Here is a 23,753-nt window from a genome sequence, read left to right as displayed (position 1 = left end):
TAACTGTGTGAGGTTTGGCGAGGCTAGTTTTTACAAGGAGACAGCATGTAAGTACTCGTACACTCTCTTCTTTTCATCCCTCCAGCGTGATCTATTTTTAAAACACCAAATAGTATTCAATGTTTTTATGTCGTTTTTAAAAAGAAAAACACCCGACTGCCTTGATAAAAACAGTTACCCATCCTGGTCCCAATCTCAACAAATGGTACCCCTGTCCGTTCCTCTCTGCAAAAATGCCTTCCATGTCAACGACATCACGTGACGAAACCGCAAGAAACGGTTCCCTCCCCCCTGGTCATCGCCTTTCAGGGAAAGACCAACCACCCCTCCTCACCCTCGCACAGGCTAACGTCAGGTCTCTGTCGCGGACAAAATTAGAGGAACTAATAACAATCACACGCGAGTGCCCTCCCGACTTCCTCCTAATCACCGAGAGCTGGTCCTCTGAAGAAGCGCCCACGGCCTCTTTCGCTATCCCTGGTTACACGGCCATCAAAAAAGACAGGACTACGAAGGGTGGAGGTGGTATTATCTTATATCATGGCGAAGACTTAAATGTCAAGGTCCTTTCAACATCCACCAATTATGAAAATAACGATGAAGTTGAAATTATAAACGTAGCGATAAAGATTCGAAACACAACCCTGGGAATAATCGGGATAAACAAAGCACCCAATATATCCTACACAAAATTATCACGTTTAGAAACCGCAATCTCTGAAGTTTTCCCGCGTGTTGACAAATTGATTATTTTAGGAGATACAAACGTAGACTTTCTTTCGCCACACAAACCGGAGACAAAATACTTTCGATCAATTCTTAATTCTGTCGGCCTTACGCAAATTATCAATAAACCAACTAGAATAACGGAAAATAGCGAATCACTCCTGGATGTCGTAATAACAGATGACCCTGCCATTGTACGTTCATCAAATGTAACCGTACCTATCGGAAACTCAGATCACTGCATGGTAAGTGTCACCCTTGCCATTGAAAAACCGAAAAGAGAAAAACATTATGTCACATACCGTAATTTCTCAAATTTCAATAAGGAGAAATTTGATGATGATGCTGCAAAAATTGATTGGGCACAAATTAACAGCTACGACAACATCGAAGATAAGGTACAGTATACATCTACCAATATTATCCACCTTTTTGACAAACATGCACCTCTCCACACTAAACCGGTAAAGCATAAAAGTGTTCCGTGGATATCCGAAAACACGAAATTACTCATGAAACTCCGCGACAGAGCTTTATTAAAATATAAACGCGAAAAGACAAACAACAACTGGGAACATTACAAGGAACTAAGAAACTTTACAACTACGGTGCAACGACAAGAGAAAAAAGCATTCTTTAACCATCACCTACGATCTAATGAAAACAACAAAGACCTGTGGAGCAAACTCAAGGCGTGGGGAGTGTATAGTAAAACTACTAATAATGAAATACCCTCTGATATACGAGACGTAGATAAAATAAACGAACATTTTTCAAACATTTGTCGTGAGGCCGACTGCTCGAAATCAGCCTTAAATAAAACCAGCAATTTTTTTAACTCCAAAATATTTAATGAAAGTGCACAACAATTTCATCTTAAAGAAATCAGTGAATATGACACAATTAAAGCAGTAAATAATATACGATCCAATGCCTCTGGCAATGATGGAATAACAATAAAAATGCTCAAACTATCACTTCCGTTTATCTTAAGTCACCTGACACATATAATAAATTTCTCCTTTCGGACTGGACAATATCCAATCAGCTGGAAAATAGCGCGCGTGATCCCTCTACCTAAGAAAAAAGTAACATCGTCCTTAAACGATCTTCGTCCTATAAGTCTACTACCCACCCTTTCCAAGATCACCGAAAAAATTGTTTACAATCAAGTCAGAAATCATGTGAACAGCCTCAATCTCCTTCCGAAATGCCAATCGGGCTTCCGCCCTGCTCACAGCACGGCGACGGCGTTGCTAAAAGTCACGGATGATATATTTCGCTCGATGGACAAGGGTATGACAGTTGCTCTGGTTTCACTGGATCTGACAAAGGCTTTTGACAAGGTTCATCACGACCTACTCTTAAGCAAGTTGAAATATTATAATTTTTCACACCCCGCACTCAAATGGTTCAGATCGTACTTGACAAACAGGCAACAGAACGTGTTCCTAAAAACTGCCACGCCCTCTCTATCGAACACGCTTCCGCTAGAAACTGGCGTTCCGCAAGGATCAATTCTAGCTCCTCTCCTATATACAATCTTCACAGCAGATTTAGAAACCAACATAGAGCATAGTACCGTACACTTTTATGCAGATGACACCCAAATTCAAATCCCATTTCCACCAAAATCACCAGATTATGCAATAGCATTACTTAACAAAGATTTGGCAGCCATCAATACCTGGTGTAATGCAAATGGTCTGAAAATAAATCCTCAAAAGTCTGTTTTCACCGTCATGGGTTCCAAGAATAGCCTCGCAATGATAAACCCGAATAATCCACGCGTCAAAATAGAGACATCCGAAATTCCACATTCAAAAAGTATAAAGAATTTAGGAGTTATGTTAGACGAACACTTGAACTGGGATCTTCATGTTCAAGAGCAAACTAAGAAAGCCTACGCAGCACTAAGATCCCTCTATAAATTTAATGAATACTTAAATACAAATATTAAAATGAAACTTGTGCAAACACTGATTCTCCCTCTTCTAGACTACTGTGATATAGTATACGGTGCAAACTTGTCTGTTCGAAATAAAGTCAAAATTCAAAAAGTTCAAAATTCGTGTTTACGCTTCGTATATAACATTAAAAAATTCGATCATATTCTTCCAACCCTGAACGATAACAAAATGCTAAACATGAACAGACGTCGCAGACTTCATTTCTGTTGCTTTATACAGAATCTTTTGCACAAAAAAATTCCCGAAAATTTATTCGAGAAACTAAAAACCAGAAGGGAAATACACAACTACAAAACAAGAGGAATAGCGAAACTTGAACTCTTCAAACACTCACTGGAAATTTTCAAATCGTCTTTTACACTTTCAGCGGCAAAAACATGGAATGAACTTCCGCCCTCCATTACCTCCCTCCCCAGTCCTAACAAATTTAAGAATAACCTAAATAATTTTCTGTTAGATGAACAATATCTCTGTTCAAGCTCCCACGAGTAACACTACACAATACAGTTTAGATTACATACGAGCCTCGCCAATCCAATCCAATCCTTGACAAATCTACAACTATATTGTAATATTTAGGTATGCGTTGTTCTATCGTATCTCACAAAACTACCATAATCATGTACATCAATCTCAACATCCGTGCGTGAATGTCCTGCTCAGAAATGTTTAGTATGTGTGTTTTAATGTGTGTGTGTGTGCGTGAATGTGTTTTTTCTCTCTTTTTTTTTTACGTGTTGTCTTGTTGTTTTTTTTGTTGTTTTTTTTAAATCTCATCTTTGTTCTTTCCTTGTAACCATTTTTTATTGTATTTTCTTCTCTTTTTTATGATTTTGTTTATGTACACTAGGTAAATGTCAAACGGGGTTAGGTGGGAGAACAGCCACAGGCTGAACCTCGCCCTTTAATAAAGAAAATTTGAATTGAATTGAACTGTCCAAGATACTCATTCCTGAAACGATGCCTGATATCTTGTCTCAACTTCTGACAGTAACGGAGACGATTGTTGAGCATTATAGAATCCACATGGTCACAATCAGGTACACCCGTCTCCCTGATTTCTTGTAAGAACATAGCAGGTGTTAGAGGAACTAATTCTGTCTCACTTTCATACATGTAGGTAAGTGGGCGTGAATTAATTATGGCTTCACAGTCACAGAGGATTGTTGTCATTTGTTCGTAGTACAAAACTGATTTTCCGAGTGTTCTTTTCAACAGACCCTTTAGGACACGAACCAATCTCTCCCAAAAACCACCCCACCAGGCTGCACTGGGTGGAATGAACTTCCACTGGATTCGCTGAGCTGTGGAATATTCTTCAACTTTCTTCCAATCGAGTGTCATAAATGTATTCTCAGTTCCTCTGAAATTGGTACCATTATCACTGTAGATTACAGAGGGTCTGCCTCTCCTTGACACGAATCGTCTAAAAGCCTGGATAAAAATCCCAGTTGATAGAGAAGTAACCAACTCTAAGTGAATGGCTCTATATACTGCACATGTAAAAAGGCATATCCATGCCTTTTTGCCATCTTTAAGATAAACAGGTCCTGCGAAGTCCACACCTGTTACTTCAAATACATTAGCATCTCTAACTCGATCAGCTGGCAATGGTGCTGGAAGAGCTTGGATTGGTTTGGCTGCGTGTCTCCTGCAAATAACACATTTTGAGAGCACTGAACGTACAACTCTTCTACCACGAAGGATCCAGAAGTTCTCTCTTAAAATACTTAGTAATATGTTTACACCTGCATGACATGCATTCTTGTGCCAATACATTATCAGCAATTTAACGACTGGATGTTGTGCTGGAAGAACTATGGGAAGCCTGAAATTTTCAGTATCTTCTCTGGCAATAATTTTGGTTTTCAAACGAATAATCTTGTCCTTGCCCTCATATATGCACAAAGAGGAAAGTTATTTGTCATTCTTTCCTCGGAATGCTTCTTGTTGTATTTGTCTTAATACTGCATTTTCTGCTTCCTGAAGTTCGCGAACACCAAGATCTCCAGATCTATGATTCTTCGAATTTCTAGTATTATACAAAAATCTTTTGATCCATCCAATGAGTCTAATCACTTGGTTATTGTTACACAAATATCTGTAATACCATCTAGACTCAGCATCTTGAGCTTTCATACTAAGCATCGTTGATGAAGGTAGCACGTTCCTTCTTTCTCTGTCAACTTCCTCCTTGTTGATAAGGAACTCCATCGGTGGCCACTCACACGGATCCCCTTTCAACCAATGAGGTCCCTCCCACCATAAGGATCTCAACAACTGCCTTGCATCACAACCTCTTGAAGGAAAATCAGCTGGATTCATTTCACTGGGTACATATTTCCATGCACTGGGATCAGAGAGTTTTCTAATTTCTTTAACTCTGTTCCCAACAAATACTCCCCAAACTCCTTCTCGTCGAATCCAAGTCAACACCGTAGAAGAATCAGTCCAAAAGATAATGGAGTTATCTTTTAAATTCAAATGTTCGCGAATCCTGGTTGCTAGCCTTGCTCCCACCATCGCGGCAAGCAATTCTAGCCGAGGAATTGTACTATTCTTTGGAGCCACTCGTGCCTTTGCCTCAATCAATTGTACGCTAACACCTCTCCTTGTGTCAACCCTCATGAAAACTGCTGATGCATATGCCACTTTGCTAGCATCACAGAACACGTGAATGCTCATAGAGTTAAGTTCATTGTATTCATAATCCCAGCCCATGAAACTTCTGGGTATCCTTACCTCTTTCAACATCGGCAATTCTCGTACCCAGTTTAAAAACTGTGTTCTTATTTCTTCACTAACTTGCTCATCCCATCCGAGCCCCTCTGCCCAAGTCTACTGAAGTAACAATTTTGGTAGAAGAGTCACGGGACAAGTAAAACCTATAGGATCAAATATACGGTGTGCTACAGATAATATCACACGTTTCGAAACTGTCTTGAGCTCAACATCTTCAATGTCAAAATTAACTGTAAATGTATCGGCTTGAGGATTCCAACTGAGTCCTAACACTGAAGTTGGGCTAATGTCCTCATCAACCCTTTGAGGGACTGAATACTCCCACCCTCTAAGGTCAAAACCTGCTTCAGCCATAACTGCACGTGATTCTCTTATAAATTTATGGAGATTTTCGTGATTGTCTACACTGGTGGCACAATTGTCCACATAAAAGGAACCTCGTAATTTTAAAATACTATTTCTGTATAAGCTAAGTCTTCCTTCCCGAAATGACAACTCTGCAATGCTTGATCCAAATGATGTTCAATAACAGCACCCAACAGAAATGGACTGCTCGTAACACCAAACACTACACGAGTATGTCTGAATTCTTGAACCGTTCCAGTATTAATATCATGCCACCGGAGAAATCTCAGGTAGTCTCTATCTTTAGGGTGTACAGCAATTTGTAAAAAAGCTCGTTTAATATCTGCTATAACTCCAATTTTTTCTTTCCGAAAATGTAGTAAAATATCAGCAATAAGAGCAATCAAGTTGGGTCCAGGTTCTAAACATTGGTTCAAAGACGGTTGTCCTTTTACTTTAGCAGAAGCATCAAACACTGGTCTAATTTTTGTCGTGTTACTGCTCTCTTTCACTACATGTCAATGGGGTAAGTAATGGCCAAAATTCTCTGTTTCATCCTCTGGAACCACCTCAATGACTCCCTCGGACAACCATTCTTGTAGCACTCCATCGTAACTCTGCAACAGATGTTCTTGTTTCAACTTCTGTGTAGTTGACCAAAGTCGTTTTTCTGCTAGATCTTTATTGGTGGGGAGAGGCGAACAATCTTCCTTCCATGGTAACTGTACTTCATATCTTCCTTCAGCATTGAATGTCAGTGTCTGCAAAAATTGTTCTTTGAATTTCAATTGGACCTTTCATCTTACCAGTATCTGTTAACCTTATTTGACTTTTGTTCAGCTCATTTAACCAAACACCTGGTGTTACATAAGGAATCTCACCACATATTGTATCTTGATCAAGAACATCAAATGTGCACGAATATTTTCTCTCAATGCTACATACCTTAACATTATAAACATTATGATTACAAGGACTAGACATGGTACCACCAAATAGCGAATGTATCAAACTTTGTTTGCCAATTGAGTTATAACCCATATCTGTTACAAGAGATTTGCATATATACGATTTTTGTGAACCTGTGTCAATAAGAACTCTCACATTCCTGCTCTTATTGTAGTTACCATTCAAATCTACTACCAATGTCTGCATGAATACATGCGGATTTTCAAGTTGGTTTATCAGTGTATTGTTTACCTCAGCATTTGATTCTTTGCCTTCAGAATAATGGTCAGAATCATTATCTTTGTCTGAAATATTAGGACACATCAATACAACATGCTTTTTCTTGCAAACAATACATTTCAAATTGGCCTTGCACTTCTTCGAAAAATGACCAAATTTTAAACATGCAAAACAATGCTTTTTATCTTTTAGAACCTTCTGTCTTTCAGAGAGAGACATTTTCTGGACTTTAAAGCAATCATATGAACTGTGCTTACCACCACAGAACACACAACTTTTCTCCCTACCACCACTGACACTCAACAAATCTGTCGCACTGGGGACAATAGGCTGACGCGGAGGAGAACACCTTTTCTTCCGAACTTTCACTGCTGCACCATCCAATTCAAACCCAGCTGCTGCAAGGTTTATTCGTTCTTCTCCTTCCACTTCAGCTCGCAGGAATGACATCAAGGACTGCAGTCTTCCGGTCGGTGTTGTCTCATTATTTTCCTCAGCAGCAGACAATGTTCTTCTCTGCCACACACGCATCAAATCCTCTGGGAGACTGGACTCCACCAATGGAAACAGCATTGCTGCATATTTGTCGCTGGTAACACCCATCGATTCTAATGCTCTAAGTTGGGACTCCAGTGTGTCATACAAAGTGCTCAAACAAATTTTTTCTTGACGGTTCAACACCTTTTGTAACACCAATTTTAGCAGTTCACGCACGTACACTTCCACGAGCATATCATCGCGACCAAAACGTGATTTCATGGACTGCACAACTTTCGGGTAATTTTCTTTTGTTGGTGGAAAACTGTTCACAAGCTGGCGCGCACGAGAACCTTCAATTGTCGCTTGTATCAAATACTGAAACTTGTCCTCTGCAGGAATTGTATCATCTACATCGATCTTCTTGAATTGTCCCCAAAAATGTAACCACTTTTTCAAGTCCCCTCCAAACTTCTTCAGTTTGATTTTAGGTAACTTGAATCTTCGATTCTTTACTTCCGAAAACGACTCGCCTTGACAGCAGTTTCCTTCCGACAACTTCAAAAAGTTCGACACTTCAATACGTCGCTTGTTGAACAAACACTGATAATCATCCGACACTGACTGTTCTTTCCCTAACTCATTTTCACTAGCACCAGATTCCAACATCAAATCAAAAACAGTTATGTCAGCCGCATGCAGATCACTTGCCTTATTTTCAAGCAACTGGATATTTGCATGAATAACATTCCTGTCCGGAGTTTGCATCGCTAACTCATTTGCAATCTTCTCCGAAACACGTGTAAAAGCTGACCTAGCCACTGCACGGCTTTTCTTGAGACGATCAATGTCCGTTGACATTTTTCCGATATTTGCACTTACTTCTTCTCCGGTCCAACACAGAAAGAAAAGACAGGTCCTGTCACGGTCGCCAATAAATGTTGGATCGAGAAATAAAAGACTCGCTGCTAATATCCTTTTGACTATATTCTCAAGAACATGTACAGAACACAGTAAAAAACATGACAATCTTCATACTTTTTCTGCGCGGGATGACAGTAATATAGCACAGCATAGAACAAGCAAAATACTGCACAGGCTATTGCCCGGAAAACAGAGTAAACAATATTGCCAGGTGCCAACTCACATAATATCTAACAATAGCCATTGAATAAGTGGAAGGATAGGGGGAGCTTACATAAATTTTCCTTGCTGAGGGATAATATATTGCCACATTCCCACTTCATAATAAAGAAATATCAGGTTCATATTTCGAAAATGACTTTATGACCAATGACATTTTCCACCAAAAAAATAGGTTTTTCATAGTTTGTAGTTCGTTAATGTGGACTCGTAAGATTTTCCATTGTCTTAATTTGACACATAATTTGTATTTCAGCAGTTTAATATCTCCCCCCCCACTCTCTCTTCCTTTTTTACAGTCTTTGGAAAGGTTGAAGTTTATTGGCAACTGGATGCTGGTTCAACTGCTTCATTTTTGCTTTCGAAATTCTACCTTCAACGAACATGAAAATATTTCGTAACTAAGCGAATGTTTGTTCAAAACACGGCACTTACACACCATTTACAAGATGAGACAAAATAAAACACCAATAACAATGTTCAAAATTCTTCCCTTTCAGCGTTTACAAATTTTTGCTGAATACTTTTAGACTTAAAGATATTAATGAGGCAATTATAGGCATAACATCACGTGTGCATTGGCTTCATCAAAATGGCAACTTATGTAAGCCACTTGGAAAAGAGCGTGCTTGATTCTAACGATTCACGGGTTCGATTCTCCATCGAGGTAGGATTCTTTCAGGAGTATAATGTTGGGCGTCCAGTTTATCCACCATGCTTGGATATTAACGTTGGTCTCTGTATTTCACGAGGTGAAAGGAAAGAGTAAGATGTCCAGCATTTTCGGAAGCTATTTCGATGATAGGAAGAAATCATGTGCCACGTGGAATGCGCAGAATCAAGTTACGTAGAGCTAATGTGGTGGTTGTTTTGAATATGGCGAATTTAGTAGAAAGTTTGTTAGATCTATTACTTTCTGTTTAAATAGAACAAGGATTTTGGATACAAAGCAGTAGCGAATTAACGATCATTCTCAGGTTTTGCATTTTTGTTTATCACTCACTATATAAATAGTTGTTAGTAGCTTTTGTCGCAACGGCTCGGTCGAAATAGCCATTTACTTACGTTAATTGGGGATTTACTATTATTGTTAGACGCATCGGAAGATGGACGTGAGGGGATTAACAAAAGTCATTACGAAGGAACGGACATAACATAACCAATCTTAGCAATTTGAACTTATTAAACTCTACCCTTCGTTACAGTAATGCACTACATCACTGCTTAATGTAATTGTGTGTTAGTATATGAAATAATAAATATTTTAGGTATCAGTGAAGTGTATAAACAGTACATATCTTAAATAACATTATATACAGCATTCTGAATACATGTATGTGATATGCGAATTAGTCATAATGTGGGTGGTAACACAACTTATAAAGAATGGCTAAAAGAAAGAAAGTGTTAATCTTAATTTCTGTAAATCAACAGCTCCTAAGGGAAATAATGCGCAAAAGTGTGCATCGGATTAATTTTTGAAATGCTCTAATATCAACGGTCTCTGTTCAGCCAAAAAGGGAGAAGAGGGTGGGATTTGAACCCGAGAACTTTCGTGCTTGACGAAAAGTAAGGATAGCAGCGTCTAGCCAACTGCTCTATATTAACTTACTGACATCATGCCATTGAAAACACTTTGACGTTTATGAAAACATCCACCTTCATGTGTTCCAAGCAAATTTTCTCGACAAGTCGTGAAAAAAGCGAGGGTTAAGTCGTAAGTCATGGCAACTATTTTTTTTCTCGCAAACAGGGAACGACACGAAAAATCTAAGATGTACTTTTGAGAGTGTATGAAATGTACCTTCGACTGAAGCCGCCAGATGAAGTCTGGATGCAGGAGACTGTCGTAGGGAAGAGGCAGAACACAGGATATTGGACAACAGTGTTTTATTATGAGGCAGGTCGGCAGTTGACACTTTGCCCCGTTTGAAGGCCTCCACCCACCTCGCCACTGTTCGATAGGGCATGCCATGCACACCCAGAGCTTTCCGTAGCTCTGTATGGCATTCCAGTGCATTTCTGCCGCGGAGAACTGCCATTATAACGTACGAACGTTGCTCCTGCTTCATGGCCTCCATTTTCGAACGCTGTCATTCACCGACTGAACTTGCGGGCATGCTTACTATCGAACCGTTGTTCACATACACCACCTGGTGACTTCTTTCAAAAGTACATTCCATACACTTTCAAACGTATATCTTAGATTTTTCGTATTGTCCCTTGTTCGCAAGGAAAAAATAGTTGCTATGACTTATGATTTAACTCGCGTATTATTTTTTGAGAACTGTTCGATATTATGCAAGGTATTGTAAATGAAATGTCGCAAAACTCCTCACAAATTCGCTTCTTTCTGCTCAAACGAGATGGCGATTTCTTCCAGGTGGAGAAATACTCTACCTCACTGATTTCAAGTCGAGCAAGTACAATCGTAAACATTCCTTAAGGAAATTTATCCAATTTACTATTTCTGTTTGATTGTGTATTATGATGTGTAGTAGTTGTGGTGTGTTTGTGTTTATATTGTGTTATAGTTGTGATGTGTTTGTGTGTGTCTTGTGTAGTAGTTGGGCTGTCTAATGTGTTTGTGTGTGTCTTGTGTAGTAGTTGGGCTGTCTAATGTGTTTGTGTTCGTCTTGTGTAGTAATTGTGCTGTCTAATGTGTTTGTCTTGTGTAGTAGTTCCTCCATTCATATTGGGGGTTAGGCGTAGAGCTGACAACTCTGCACTGTAAAAAAATAATGTCAATATAAGGCCATGGATGTTCCCAAGGTAAAATATTCCGGAGGTAAAATAGTCCCCCGTTCAGATCTCCGGGTGGGGACTACTTTGGGAGGTCCCTGGACTAAGGATAAGATCTACATTAGGAATAAGGATATTAAATTAGGCACCTGGAATGTTCTGAGCCTTTACCGGCCTGGGGCATTTCAGTGTACAGTTAATGTGATAGTTAAGAATAAATTAGATGTAGTAGCTGCCCAGGAAGTTAGGTTGCCAGGAGAAGGGAATTGTAAAACTAAAAATTATACTTTTCTATGGTGGTACTGTAAATCATAATTTTGGAACAGGCTTTTCCATAAATAATAGAATTATCTCAGCTTTTAAAACAGTAGAATTTATTAATGATAGGATATCATATGCAGTTTTACAGGGTAGGTGGTGTAAAATTATTTTAATAAACATACATGCACCAACGGAAGATAAAGATGATAATACTAAAGATGAGTTTTATACAGAGTTAGAACAGGTCTTTGATAAATTTTCTCAGTATGATATGAAAATTCTGTTAGGTGACTGTAATGCACAGATTGGCAAAGAAGAGACATTTAAACCCACGATTGGTAAAGAAAGTCTTCATGAATTAAGTAATGATAATGGTATAAGATTGATTACTTTTGCAACCTCAAAGAATTTAATTGTGAAAAGTACCACTTTTAAACATAAAGATATCCATAAATATACCTGATCTTCTCCAGATGGTAAAACTCATAATCAGATAGATCATATTCTCATTGATAAGAGAAGGCATACTAGTATAATTGACGTTCGTACACATAGAGGTGCTGACTGTGCCAGTGACCATTATTTAGTAATTGCTAAATTAAGGGAAAGACTCTCAGTGATAAATCATAAGCAACAAAATCTAAAAGTTCTAAAATTTGATACAGGAAAGTTTACTGATGAAAGAATTAAGAAGGATTACCAAATTAAACTGTCAAATAGATTTGATGTTTTGCAGGATTTAAATGATGATGAAAATATAAATGATACAGACGTAAATAAGAATTGGGAGCACATACGTAATGCAATAGAATCAGCAGCTAAATATAGTATAGGTTACCATAAACCGAGAAAAAGTAAGCCATGGTTTGATAATGAATGTCATAATCTAATAGAAATAAGAAATCAGGCTAGACTTAGGTGGTTAAATAACTCTGATGATACAAATCTAAACAATTATAATAGAATAAAGCGATAAGTTAACCGCACGTTTAGAAGTAAAAAAGAGATTACTTGAAAAGCAAAATTAACGAAATTGAAACAAACAGCAAAAATAAAAATATCAGAGATTTATATAAAAGTGTAAATGAGTTTAGAAAGGGGTGGCAACCTAAAGTAAACTTGATAAAAGATAAAGACGGTGATTTTCTAGCTGACCCAAGCGATATTCTAAATAGATGGAAGAACTACTTTAATGACCTTTTAAATGTCCATGTAGGAGATAAATCAGAAGTAAATGAAGTACACACAGCAGAACCTTTAGTTCCAGAACCTAACTTGACTGAAGTTAAAGAAGCTATTAAAAGACTAAAGAATAACAAAGCACCTGGCATTGATTTAATACCAGCTGAGGTAATTAAATATGGTGGAAATTCATTAATATGTCAAAAACATAAATTAATTTGTTTAATGTGGAAAAAAGAAGAAATCCCTCAACAGTGGAAAGAATCCATAATTGTTCCTGTGTTTAAAAAGGTGATAAAATGAACGGCAATAATTACCGTGGAATTTCTCTACTCTCAACAACATACAAAATATTATCTAACATTCGTTTAACAAGACTAACCTCATATGCTAATGAAATTATAGGTGATTATCAATGTGGATTTAAACGTAACAGATCAACTACAGATCAAAATTTTCACATCAGACAGACACTTGAAAAAAAGTGGGAATATAATCAAAATGTCCATCAGCTATTCATTGATTTCAAAAAAGCATATGATTCGGTCAAAAGAGATAAATTGTATAATATATTAGTAGAGTTTGGAATACCTAAGAAGCTTGTTAGTATGATAAAAATATGCACCAGTGAAACAGAAAGTAAAATTCGTGTGGGTATTAATATGTCTGACAAATTTACAATTCATGATGGGTTAAAACAAGGAGATGCATTATCTCCATTGCTCTTTAATTTTGCCTTGGAATATGCTGTTCGGAAGGTAAAATAAACTAAAGAAGGACTAAAATTAAATGGTGTGACTCAGTTGTTAGCGTATGCAGACTTACTGGGGGATGATGTGAATACAATTAAGAATAATGCTAAAATATTTTTCAAAACTGCTAGAGAGATAGGTTTGGAAGTTAACAAGGAGAAAACTAAATATATGCTTACAGGCCGAAACCAAGTGTTAGGTAATAATCAAAATCTAATTATTGATAACAACTCGTTTGAACCAGTTTCCAAATTCAAATACTTAGTAGTAATATTAACAAATGAAAATGATATTAAAGAGGAAATAAAAAGTAGGCTTAATTCAGGAAATGCATGTTACTTCTCTCTTCATAAACTTTTGTCTTCTCGTTTAATATCTAAGAAACTAAAAGTTAAAATATACAAGACAGTAATTTTGCCTGTAGTATTATATGGATGTGAAACTTGGTCCCTTACATTGAAAGAGGAACATAAATTGAGAGTATTTGAAAATAAGATCCTTAGGAAAATCTTTGGACCTAAAAGGGAAGAGGAGACAGGTGAGTGGAGAAGGTTACATAATTTAGAACTACATTATTTGTATTCATGTCCAGATATTATTAGAATAATTAAATCAAGAAGACTTAGGTGGGCAGACCATGTGGCACGAATGGGAGAGGAAAGAGGAGTTTACAGGATTGTTGTTGGGAAACCTGATGGTAAGAGACCTGTAGGAAGGCCAAGACGAAGATGGAGGGACAATGTTGAGATGGACCTAAGGGAAATCGGTAGGGATTGAAAAGAGTATATAGAACTTGCTCAAGATAGGGAAAGATGGAAAGCCTGTGTTGCTGCAGCCATGAACCTTCGGGTTTAAGAAGGCTAGGGAGTTTGTTAGTTAGTTGTGTATTTTGATAGCGGTTTATAATCTCCAAGTTCATGGAATGTGTGAAATTGAAAACTTCTCAGCGCAGCGTTTTTTGGTCTAGTGGAGGGACCAATTCAAAGTTGGCTACTCTCAGCTTGTGATGAAGTGCAATGTTGCTAAGTTTACGAATTCGGGACTTCGAATTCTTTCGGGGCGGTCAAATAAGATGTTGCGAAGAGTACAAGTCCACGTTGCCGGTCGTTACTCTCTTGTACTCCATGTACGCTTTGAAAAGTTATAGGTAGTGGTTGTCGGCGATTTACGTGCAAAAGAAAGGCCTCCACGAAGGCACAGTTGTAGCGTTGTCCCCTTGCAATCAAGGGGTCCCGGATTTGATACCCGGTGGAGGCACAAGTGGTTCGGATCACACTTTAAACTGTAGGTCGGGTCCTGATTAGCCTTACTGTGCATAAAGTGGACTTAAAACAATAAATCAATCAATTAATCAACGTGAAAATGTTATCCTACAGGAGCATTTGACATGCTATCGAGCGGAGATTGTAGAAGTCGACAAGTCTCCGCCCACAAACAACACCGTCAAGTTGGAACCCAAATTTGTAATCCGCAACAAATTCATAGACTGAAGTTTTTTACCAGTTTTGTACCGTTTTGTACCACAAAGAAAAAGTTTTGTACCCTTACCCAATTACAGTAAATCGCGGTTTCAAAACTGCCTTCACATCAACTTGGAACCCGAATTCCGAATTTCAGGGCTTTTACTAGCCCATATTTTAGCACTAGTTTTGTATAATTTTGTACCACAAAGAAAATGTTTCGTACCGCTTCCGAATTACGGTAAATCGCGATTTCATAACCGTCTTCACCTTCAACATGGAAACTCGACTTTCGAATTTTACGGTTTTGACTAGCTCATTAGTTAGCACTTGATTTGTACCATTATGTACCACAAAGATGTAACCCTCAACTATTTCATGGCTAGAAGTATTGTTGCAGTTTCATACCTTTTTGTACCACAAAGAAAACGTTTTGTTCCTTTACCCAATTATTTCAAAACACATTTCAAACGTCCGGTGTCAAGTTGAGGCTGGAACACGACTTCCGAATTTCAGTGTTTTGACTAGCCCGTAGTTTTGCACTAGTTTTGTACTATTTTGGACAACAAAGAAAAAGTTTTGTACCCCTTCTTAATTACGGTAAATCACGATTTTGCCTTCACGGTCAACTTAAAACTCGACTTTCGAATTTCATGGTTTTGACTAGCCCATAATTTAACACTAGTTTTGTACCATTTTGTACCACAAAGAAAAGGTATTTTAACCCTCCCCAATTACGGTAAATCGCGATTTCAAATCTCTTACACCGTCAACTTCGAACCCGACTTCCGAATTTCAGGGTTTTGACTAACCCATAATTTAACACTAGTTTTGTATCATTCTGTACCACAAAGATGTAACCCGCAACTATTTCATGGATATATGTTTTGTACCAGTCTTGTACAGTTTTCCACCAGAAAGAAAAGGTCTTGTACTCGTACCCAATTAATTAAAAACAGAATTAAAAATATCGGGTGCCAAGTTGACGCTGGAACCCGACTTCCGAATTTCAGGGTTTTGACTAGCCAGTAGTTTTGCACTAGTTTTGTACCTTTTTGCACCACAAAGAAAAAGTTTTTGTACCCCTCCCAACTTACGGTAAATCAATTTTTCAAAATCGCATTCACCGTCAACTTGGAACCCGACTTCCGAATTTCATGGTTTTGATTAGTCCATAATTTTGCACTAGTTTTGTACCATTTTGTACCACAAAGAAAAAGTTTTTTCCCTCCCTAATCATGGTAAATCGCGATTTCATAATCACCATCAGCGTAAAATTGTCAACCGACTTTTGAATTTTATTTTTCCGTAACTCGGTAAGGGTACAAACCATTTTCTTTGTTGTTCAAGAAGGTACAGAACTGGTACAAAACTTCTAGCCAGGAAATAGTTTCGGGTTACATCTCTGTGGTACAGAATGGTACAAGACTAGTGCTAAATTATGGGCTCGTCAAAACCCTGAAATTTGAGAGTTGGTTTCCAAATTGACGGTAATGTCGATTTTGAAATCGAGATTTACTGTAATTTGGGAGGGGTACAAAACTCTTTGATTGTGGTACGTGATGGTGCAAAGGTAGTGCAAAATAATGGGCTAGTCAAAACTCTGAAATTCGGAAGTCGGGTTCCAAGTTGACGGTGAATGCGATTTTGAAATCGCGATTTACCGTAATTGGGGAGGGGTGCAAAACTTTTTGTTTGTGGTACAAAATGGTACAAATCTAGTGCTAAATTATGGGCTAGTCAAAACTCTTAAATTCGGAAGTCCGGTTCCAGCATCAACTTGGAACCCAACTTTTGAAATTTGTTTATCGTACTTGGAAAGGGTACAAAAGATACATAACTGGTACAATACTTCTAGCAATGAAATAGTTGCGGGTTACATCTTTGTGATACAGAATGATACAAATCTAGTGCTAAATTATGGGCTAGTCAAAATCCTAAAATTCGGAAGTCTGGTTCCAAGTTGACGGTGAAGACGTTTATGAAATCGCGATTTACTGTGATTAGGGAGGTGTACAAAGCTTTTTTATTGTGGTACAAAATTATACAAAACTAGTGCAAAAGAACGGGCTAGTCAAAACCATGAAATTCAAAAGTCGGGTTCCAATTTGACGGTGAATGCGATTTTGAAATCGCGATTTACCGTAATTGGGGAGGGGTACAAAACTTTTTCTTTGTGGTACAAAACGGTACAAAACTGGTACAAAACTTCTGGATATGAATTTTTTGGTGTTACAAAGTCGGGTTCCAACTTGACGGTGCTCCCACAAACAAATATTACACACATGGATGTGGCTGATTTTACTTACTGATTTTCTAGAATGACATAGTTGACGAAAAAACACCTTTTCTCGTCTAAAGGTTGCATCTTCAAAGAAAAAGTGCCAGATTGTCATGGATCTCGATCAGATTTTGTGAAACGCCCTCCCTTGCCCGGGAAAACAAATGCTACCACTACCTAAATAGAGACGGCAAAATCTCCCTCGGACAAGCGAAATAACGTTACGGTCCAGGTTGAGTTCGTGTGTAGGAACCGGTGACCAACAGTGCATAGTAATTAGCCGTATCGAATAGAAAAACATATATACGTTCAAATTACCACCTCTTTACCTGTAGCCGGGAAGTGGCTAGCTGCATACCTGAAAATCACTTGTAGCGACATGCGTACGAAATGATATAGCCCAAAATTAACATGAAAATAAAAAGTATATTCTGTTCATAACCAACAAAAAACAATTTACTACATCTCCCCCTCTTTCACTCTCACTTTCACTCACAGAATCAATCCTCTCGGGGTCATCAACACAGAAAATGATACATGACATGTACAGGTGTTATGACGATGAGCCCTAATGATTGCATTCATATTCAAATTTACCTTAATTTTTGTCTAACCAGGTCATTTGTGATTTTGCTCCAGTGCTACTCAAATCCTAGCCAGCCCTTACTTAAGTTCACCTTTTTAAAAAGAAACTAGGTCGGCGCCGTGACAATACATTATGTGTCCGGCATAAACAAAGGCGTCTCAACGGCAATTACATTCACGTGGGCGGACGTTTTCCTTTTACAAGACCTCACGTGGTTCCTAACATAACAAATAACCTCCGTTGAGCGACGCAAACATATACTCTCTAGCAGGCGGGACTTAAACACTTCGTCGCGGCGAGCAATTTATATTACCAGGCAAATACTTTAACAAATAATCACATATGCGACCTGACGTAGCTAGCAGCGACACAGCACTGACACATAAAAAATGAACAAACCTCAAGTAGATTAAACAATTAAGCGGGCGGCGCTTTACTCTAATAGTACGCACTTTAAACAAATACAAAGGAGCACAAACAACAATGAATTTAAGATCATTAAAAAATATCACAAGGAATAAGAAAAATTGACCTGAGACGAATAGATTACAAATGACAAGCGCGACGGGAGTTTGATATGAAGTTTCGAGTTGTGTGGGTGTTTTCAAAATGTTGACGAATTTCAAGGGCGTTCTCTAAATCAATCGGGCCGTCACGTGCTGACAATCACACAGATGAATACATTACCATCTCTCAGCTTCCGAGGTGCATCCTGGCGTCTTTATGGGCGATTGAAAACACATAGTATTCACACGAAAGGTTTCCTTGGACGCGACGATGAAGATGCGAAGAGCGTTCATACGTCTGGTTCCTCGGATTCTCTCCCTCTCGGGATCGGTGAACATCTCCGTGGTCTGGGCGTCGGGACGTCAAGATGGCGGCGTTCAACATCTCTCTCTCTCTGTGGCGGCTGGTAGGCGTCGTCGGGGCATCAACAGGGCGGCGTTCGTCGTCTCTCTCTCTCTCTCCGCGGCGGCTGGTAGGCATCGTCGGAGCGTCGACAGGGCGGCGTTCGACGTCTCTCTCTTTCTCCGTGGCGGCGGGTAGGCATCATCGGCGTAGCTCGTCGTTTCTTGGCATGTTGTAGGCATGGGTCGTAGTCTCGTCTGACATCGGGCGAATCGACGGTAACGCCCTAATCTCTCTTCTTCCTCTAGCCCGCCATAATTTCCGGTGTTCCTCGTTTCTCAAAAATTATAAACGGCGTAAGGTAATCACGGAAACACGGTCTCGCTTCAACGTCCCCCAGCGGTTGAGGTAATCGCACTCGTGTAGACTTACTGCCTATCACACACTGGTGTTCGCAAAACACAACAAAGTCCACTGTATGCGGAGCGGTAGCACGAAGGCGCTGTCGCTACAAGAATCGCGGCAAAACTGTATACGGAGAGGTAGCACGGAGGTGCTCTCGCTACAAGGATCACGGTAAGACTGTATATCGAAAAACCATGTCCTTCGTTTTATTTGGATTTTGAAAAAGGACGCTAGGCGCTTGTTGAAGGGACGCTTCCGGAGAGGTCATTCCACTTCGCTCTATTGTCTCCCAACTTGGACGGGCCGTGCTCGAAGTTCGGTTTCTGCGGATTAAGCTTCCGCCTCGCTGTCGCTCAATTGTAATCGGTGCCCACAAACTGATCAATTACAAGCGATTTGATCTGGCGTCCGTAATTGTTGCTTGATCGCGACGAAACTCCACACATCCGTCCTTGCACACATGCTGCTGTGCTGGTAAAAGTTTCTTATAAATCTGACCGCTGGAAACCGAGATATTTAAATGGTTGTCATTTCGGTCGAATTTCCTAAGCTTTAGACGCATAACGTGACCCTTCAGGTGCTCACCCTTAAGACACGCGAACGTCTTCTTCCTCCCGTCGGCTTGGCAAATCACATATATATTCTTACAAATTAAAACACTCAACACTTTGATTCAACACATTTTTTACCGCTACAGACATGAATAATAATAATAATAATAATGACGGTAAATCTGACTGTCACAATTTTTTGGTGTAAAAGTACAGCTGCGTGTTCTCCCAATCACGCCAGTGGAAGAGCCAGGATGAGATTGTGAACCATTACATGTAAACGTTCGAAATACCTTACTTTTTCCATCTGGATTTTCGTGATCTCTACTACAAAATTCTATATAAATAGCATCCTTTTATCCCATCATGCCGGTAACAAAAACTTGCATCAAGTAAAACGTTGCCGTTGCTAGCTCGAATTGGGTGAGGCACCAGCGCAAGTGCGCACCAGAAAAGCGTTTGTTGGTTACCAAACACTGCCCTTAATGCGGAAAGAACATTAACACTCCCACCTTAAAAAATGAGAAAAACACCAGAAAATTTGCAAGGATCCAGCTAATCCCTTGATGTAGCAAGAAACATCTAGCCATATCGCAAGGCTTCCTTTAAAGAGGAAAGCTGCGGATCCTGTGGCCGATGTAACCGAGTCAAAGAGGGGTTGTCCAAAATAAGCCAAGCCAAACTGCTTTTTGTTGCCAACTGATACACCATAGTTTCAAATCTGAATCTCGCAGCGTCATCGGCAACTTCTTCAATGAAATTAAGCCTTCTATAATAAATATTCTGAACTACGAGCTTACAAACCTTTCTATTAGATTTTACGCTACACTATCCTCTGATTATGAGATACCCGATGGTGAGACTCATGCCTTCCACCATTTCTCGAAAATAATACTATATTTTTTAGGCGATATCAGCAATTGAGATCACATCTACCCTTAACTTATTGATGCCTTGCATGTGCTTGAGGCAAGGTTTCGTTTATTTCTCTTCTTCCTCAATTGCAAACACATTATTTTGCATACGTCATTTGTTTCTCCATCGTTTTGCATTCTTGCTTTATTTTTATTTCGGTTACTGGGCTAATTCTCCGCTATGTTTTTTAACACATAATGTGGTTCGTTGAATGTATCTTTTTGCAGAATATTTGGTTCCTTGCAACACTGGCACACACAGAGGCGGCAAAACGGGCTCTTTAAACGTTCGTTGAGCCGATTCGAAACACCAAAGATAAAAATGTTTCCAATAAAATTTGTTTGTGTTCATGTACTCCACAAGTTTCTCTTGCTCCTGTGCGTCATTTCAATATTTCAATGACACCCTTTATATATGCTTACACACATGGTGTACCCGAACAAAAAAAAATATTCTGGACCCACCTATGATATATATATATATATATATATATATATATATATCTTCTTAAATATGTTGTTTTTCGAACATTTGAGATTTTCTTGTTGATTCATCAATTTTACATTATTCATAAAATATTACTAGGTTCGCCCATAAATAAAACGAAATTCTTTTTTAGGAAAGCAAACATGTAATTAATTACTTTCAAAATAATCACCAGAGGAGGCAATACACTTTCACCAGCGTTTGTACAGGTCTTGGAAACACTGTTGATAGTCGTTGACAGTAAGTGTTCGCAAAATACGCGTAATATTAAATTTAATGTTCGGGATGTCCGAAAAAGGAAATTATCAGCAGCCGATAAGTCCGGAGAATATGGAGGATGATTGATCACCGTCACTGAATGCTTAGCAAGGTATTGTTGTACAGACAATGCGCTATGAGGCCGAGCATTATCGTGTAACAGAAACCATTGGCCACAATCACAGACGTCCTTCCTTCCCCACTTCATCCTGTTCCTGAGTTGACCAAGCACTTCCCTGTAATACCACGGATTCATTGTTTGGATTTTAGGGACACATTCATGGTGAATCAATCCTTGGGAATCAAAAAATGCGATCAGCAGCACCTTTGTCTTCGATTTCGACATTCATGCTTTTCTCTTTTCGGGCGAGAACTGTTCTTTCCACTACGCACTCTGTGTAACAGGTTGAAACATGCACTGACGGGAAGTTTAGATATAACTCTTTGCAGTGTTGCCAGAATACGGCACATTTTCATTTGGTTTGGTTATTTTTTCTTTTTACAGTTCGGTTTCTTTATGGGCGGACCTTGTATAATTTGGAACCCTGCCTGTGAAGTTGTTCTTGTGGACAATCAATAGTTCTGATTCACAAGACACAAACATAAGTGAGAACTTTTATAATTATAACCTCAGAGAAAAATGAAAAATTCTGTTCGGTTCAGTTCGGTTACAGTTCCCAATAAGAGTACGAAGGGATGGGAAGTACAGCGTTTACTAGAAACACGTTAATAAAAAATATGACACAATTATTTTCAGTAGCTACATTTAATATATTTCTAAATGGGACGATAAAGTAATAACATACTTCATCAAAGTAAGGAGTAAAAAGTCGACAAATCAGAAAACAGCTTAAAACCTTTTTTAAATTGCAGGTTTGTCCAATGTATGAGCTAAATGTATTAGGAAGTTTCATTAGGAGGGGTATCTAATTAAAACAGTGAAGGAATAGAAGTTTTTCTATGGTTTTGTTTCTTATTAAGGAGTACAGTCATGGAAAAAAGTTCTTCCATATAAGGCTTTAATAGGAGCATGTAATGCAGGAGGGTAGGCAACACATATTGCACCCTTCGATGATCGGGTGATTTTGCCTGTCTTAACACCGAGAAATGTGTTCCACGCGAAGGTCAACATGACAGGAAAGCAAAGAGGGTCACGTGACTATTGGTTACGTGGAGTGTTGTGCTTCTCCACGTCCCCAGTTCTTGATCCACATTGCAGAAAAAGTAGAGCTGCATGCAATATATGAAAATAGGTTGTTTTCAACTACACGCTTAATTATGATTTTCCCAATTGTAAATCTATCAGACGTGTCTCCCTATTTAGTCGGGACAGTCTTTTACTTTGAATTCCTGTTTGTCATAGGCGTAACTTGACGGGAGCAGAAAGGGCATTTGTAACCCCCCCCCTCCAAAATCAGGTTTCTTAAAGCTGCTAAAACAGGAATTAAATACTATGATTTGACGCGTCCAAAAAAAGTATTATATTGAAAGATTGTTCCCAAATACGTAGATAGCAATTTAATACTTTGAAAGTGTCTCACATTTGTTTATTATGTCACATCTTAGTGTGGCACAGATCTACTACAAAAGTGGAATTTCGTAACAGAAATATGAACCCACTCCTTTTATTTCGTAGCCGATTTCATCTTGAAACTGAAATTAAGAATATTAGATAACAATGTCATTGGTAAACAATAAAAAACTGTGTTACACCCAATTCTTTAATACCTTATCATAATCTTTATCGCAAGTTTAAATTTTGTTGTAAGTCCACTTTATGCAAAAAAAAAAAAAGGTAAAGTTCTCATCTGTGCTTAGCGCTACGCCATGAAATCGTATAGGGGGTGTGGGGGTAACGCCCCACACTTTCTTGATTCGTTCGTGATTGGGGGTGATGTGATCAGCATCACGCCGCCCCACACTTTTTTGATTCGTTCGTGAGTGGGGGTGATGTGATCAGCATCACGCCCCTGACCGCCTTTACCCCCAGGGTTTCCCCCAGGTACCCATGTCATTCGACGCTGGGTGGGCGCCGGGGTCGCTTCCAACGTTAGAAAAGTTCCCGGGCTTGAACCGGCCGGGGATCGAACCCGGGGCCTATAGCATGGTAGTGAGACGCGTTACCGACTGAGTCACCGGCACAGATAGACTAATCTGAAATGCATACAGTTTAAAGTGGGATCCGAACCACTATGTGCGATCACCTGGTATCGTACCCGAGACCCCTTGATTACAAGGCCTTACCACTACGCCATCAGTGAGGCGCACACAATCTTTGTATTTCGACCTTTTTAAACCTATATGTATCATATAAGAGGTTGTTTAACGTTGCTATGCCTCTATGGATTATATTTAGCCAGTATTCGAGCACATAGCGTCAGGTTTCATAGAATATAAGCTTCTCTTCCATGTTTATGGTTTCCTGTCTGCAGTA

General features: G+C 39.0%; 2 protein-coding genes across 2 annotated transcripts; both read right to left on the bottom strand.

Annotated features, from left to right (window-relative positions):
- Positions 1 to 422: 422 nt before the first annotated feature.
- Positions 423 to 5,450, bottom strand: LOC145994105 (uncharacterized). Its single transcript, XM_083130192.1, has 3 exons — positions 4,807 to 5,450; positions 3,643 to 4,347; positions 423 to 507 (listed from the first exon to the last, which is right to left on the bottom strand). Exons 1-3 carry the CDS (start codon positions 5,448 to 5,450, stop codon positions 423 to 425), a joined length of 1,434 nt encoding a protein of 477 aa, XP_082986318.1.
- Positions 5,451 to 6,524: 1,074 nt separating this feature from the next.
- Positions 6,525 to 8,309, bottom strand: LOC145994104 (uncharacterized). The gene has a single exon (XM_083130191.1). The coding sequence runs from the start codon at positions 8,307 to 8,309 to the stop codon at positions 6,525 to 6,527; it is 1,785 nt and encodes a 594-aa protein (XP_082986317.1).
- Positions 8,310 to 23,753: the final 15,444 nt, after the last annotated feature.

This window comes from Lepisma saccharinum, chromosome 10 (genome assembly GCF_977018435.1).
Source record: "Lepisma saccharinum chromosome 10, izLepSacc3.1, whole genome shotgun sequence".
Taxonomy (NCBI): Eukaryota; Metazoa; Arthropoda; class Insecta; order Zygentoma; family Lepismatidae; genus Lepisma; species Lepisma saccharinum.
This window is presented reverse-complemented; position numbering and strand designations above follow the sequence as displayed.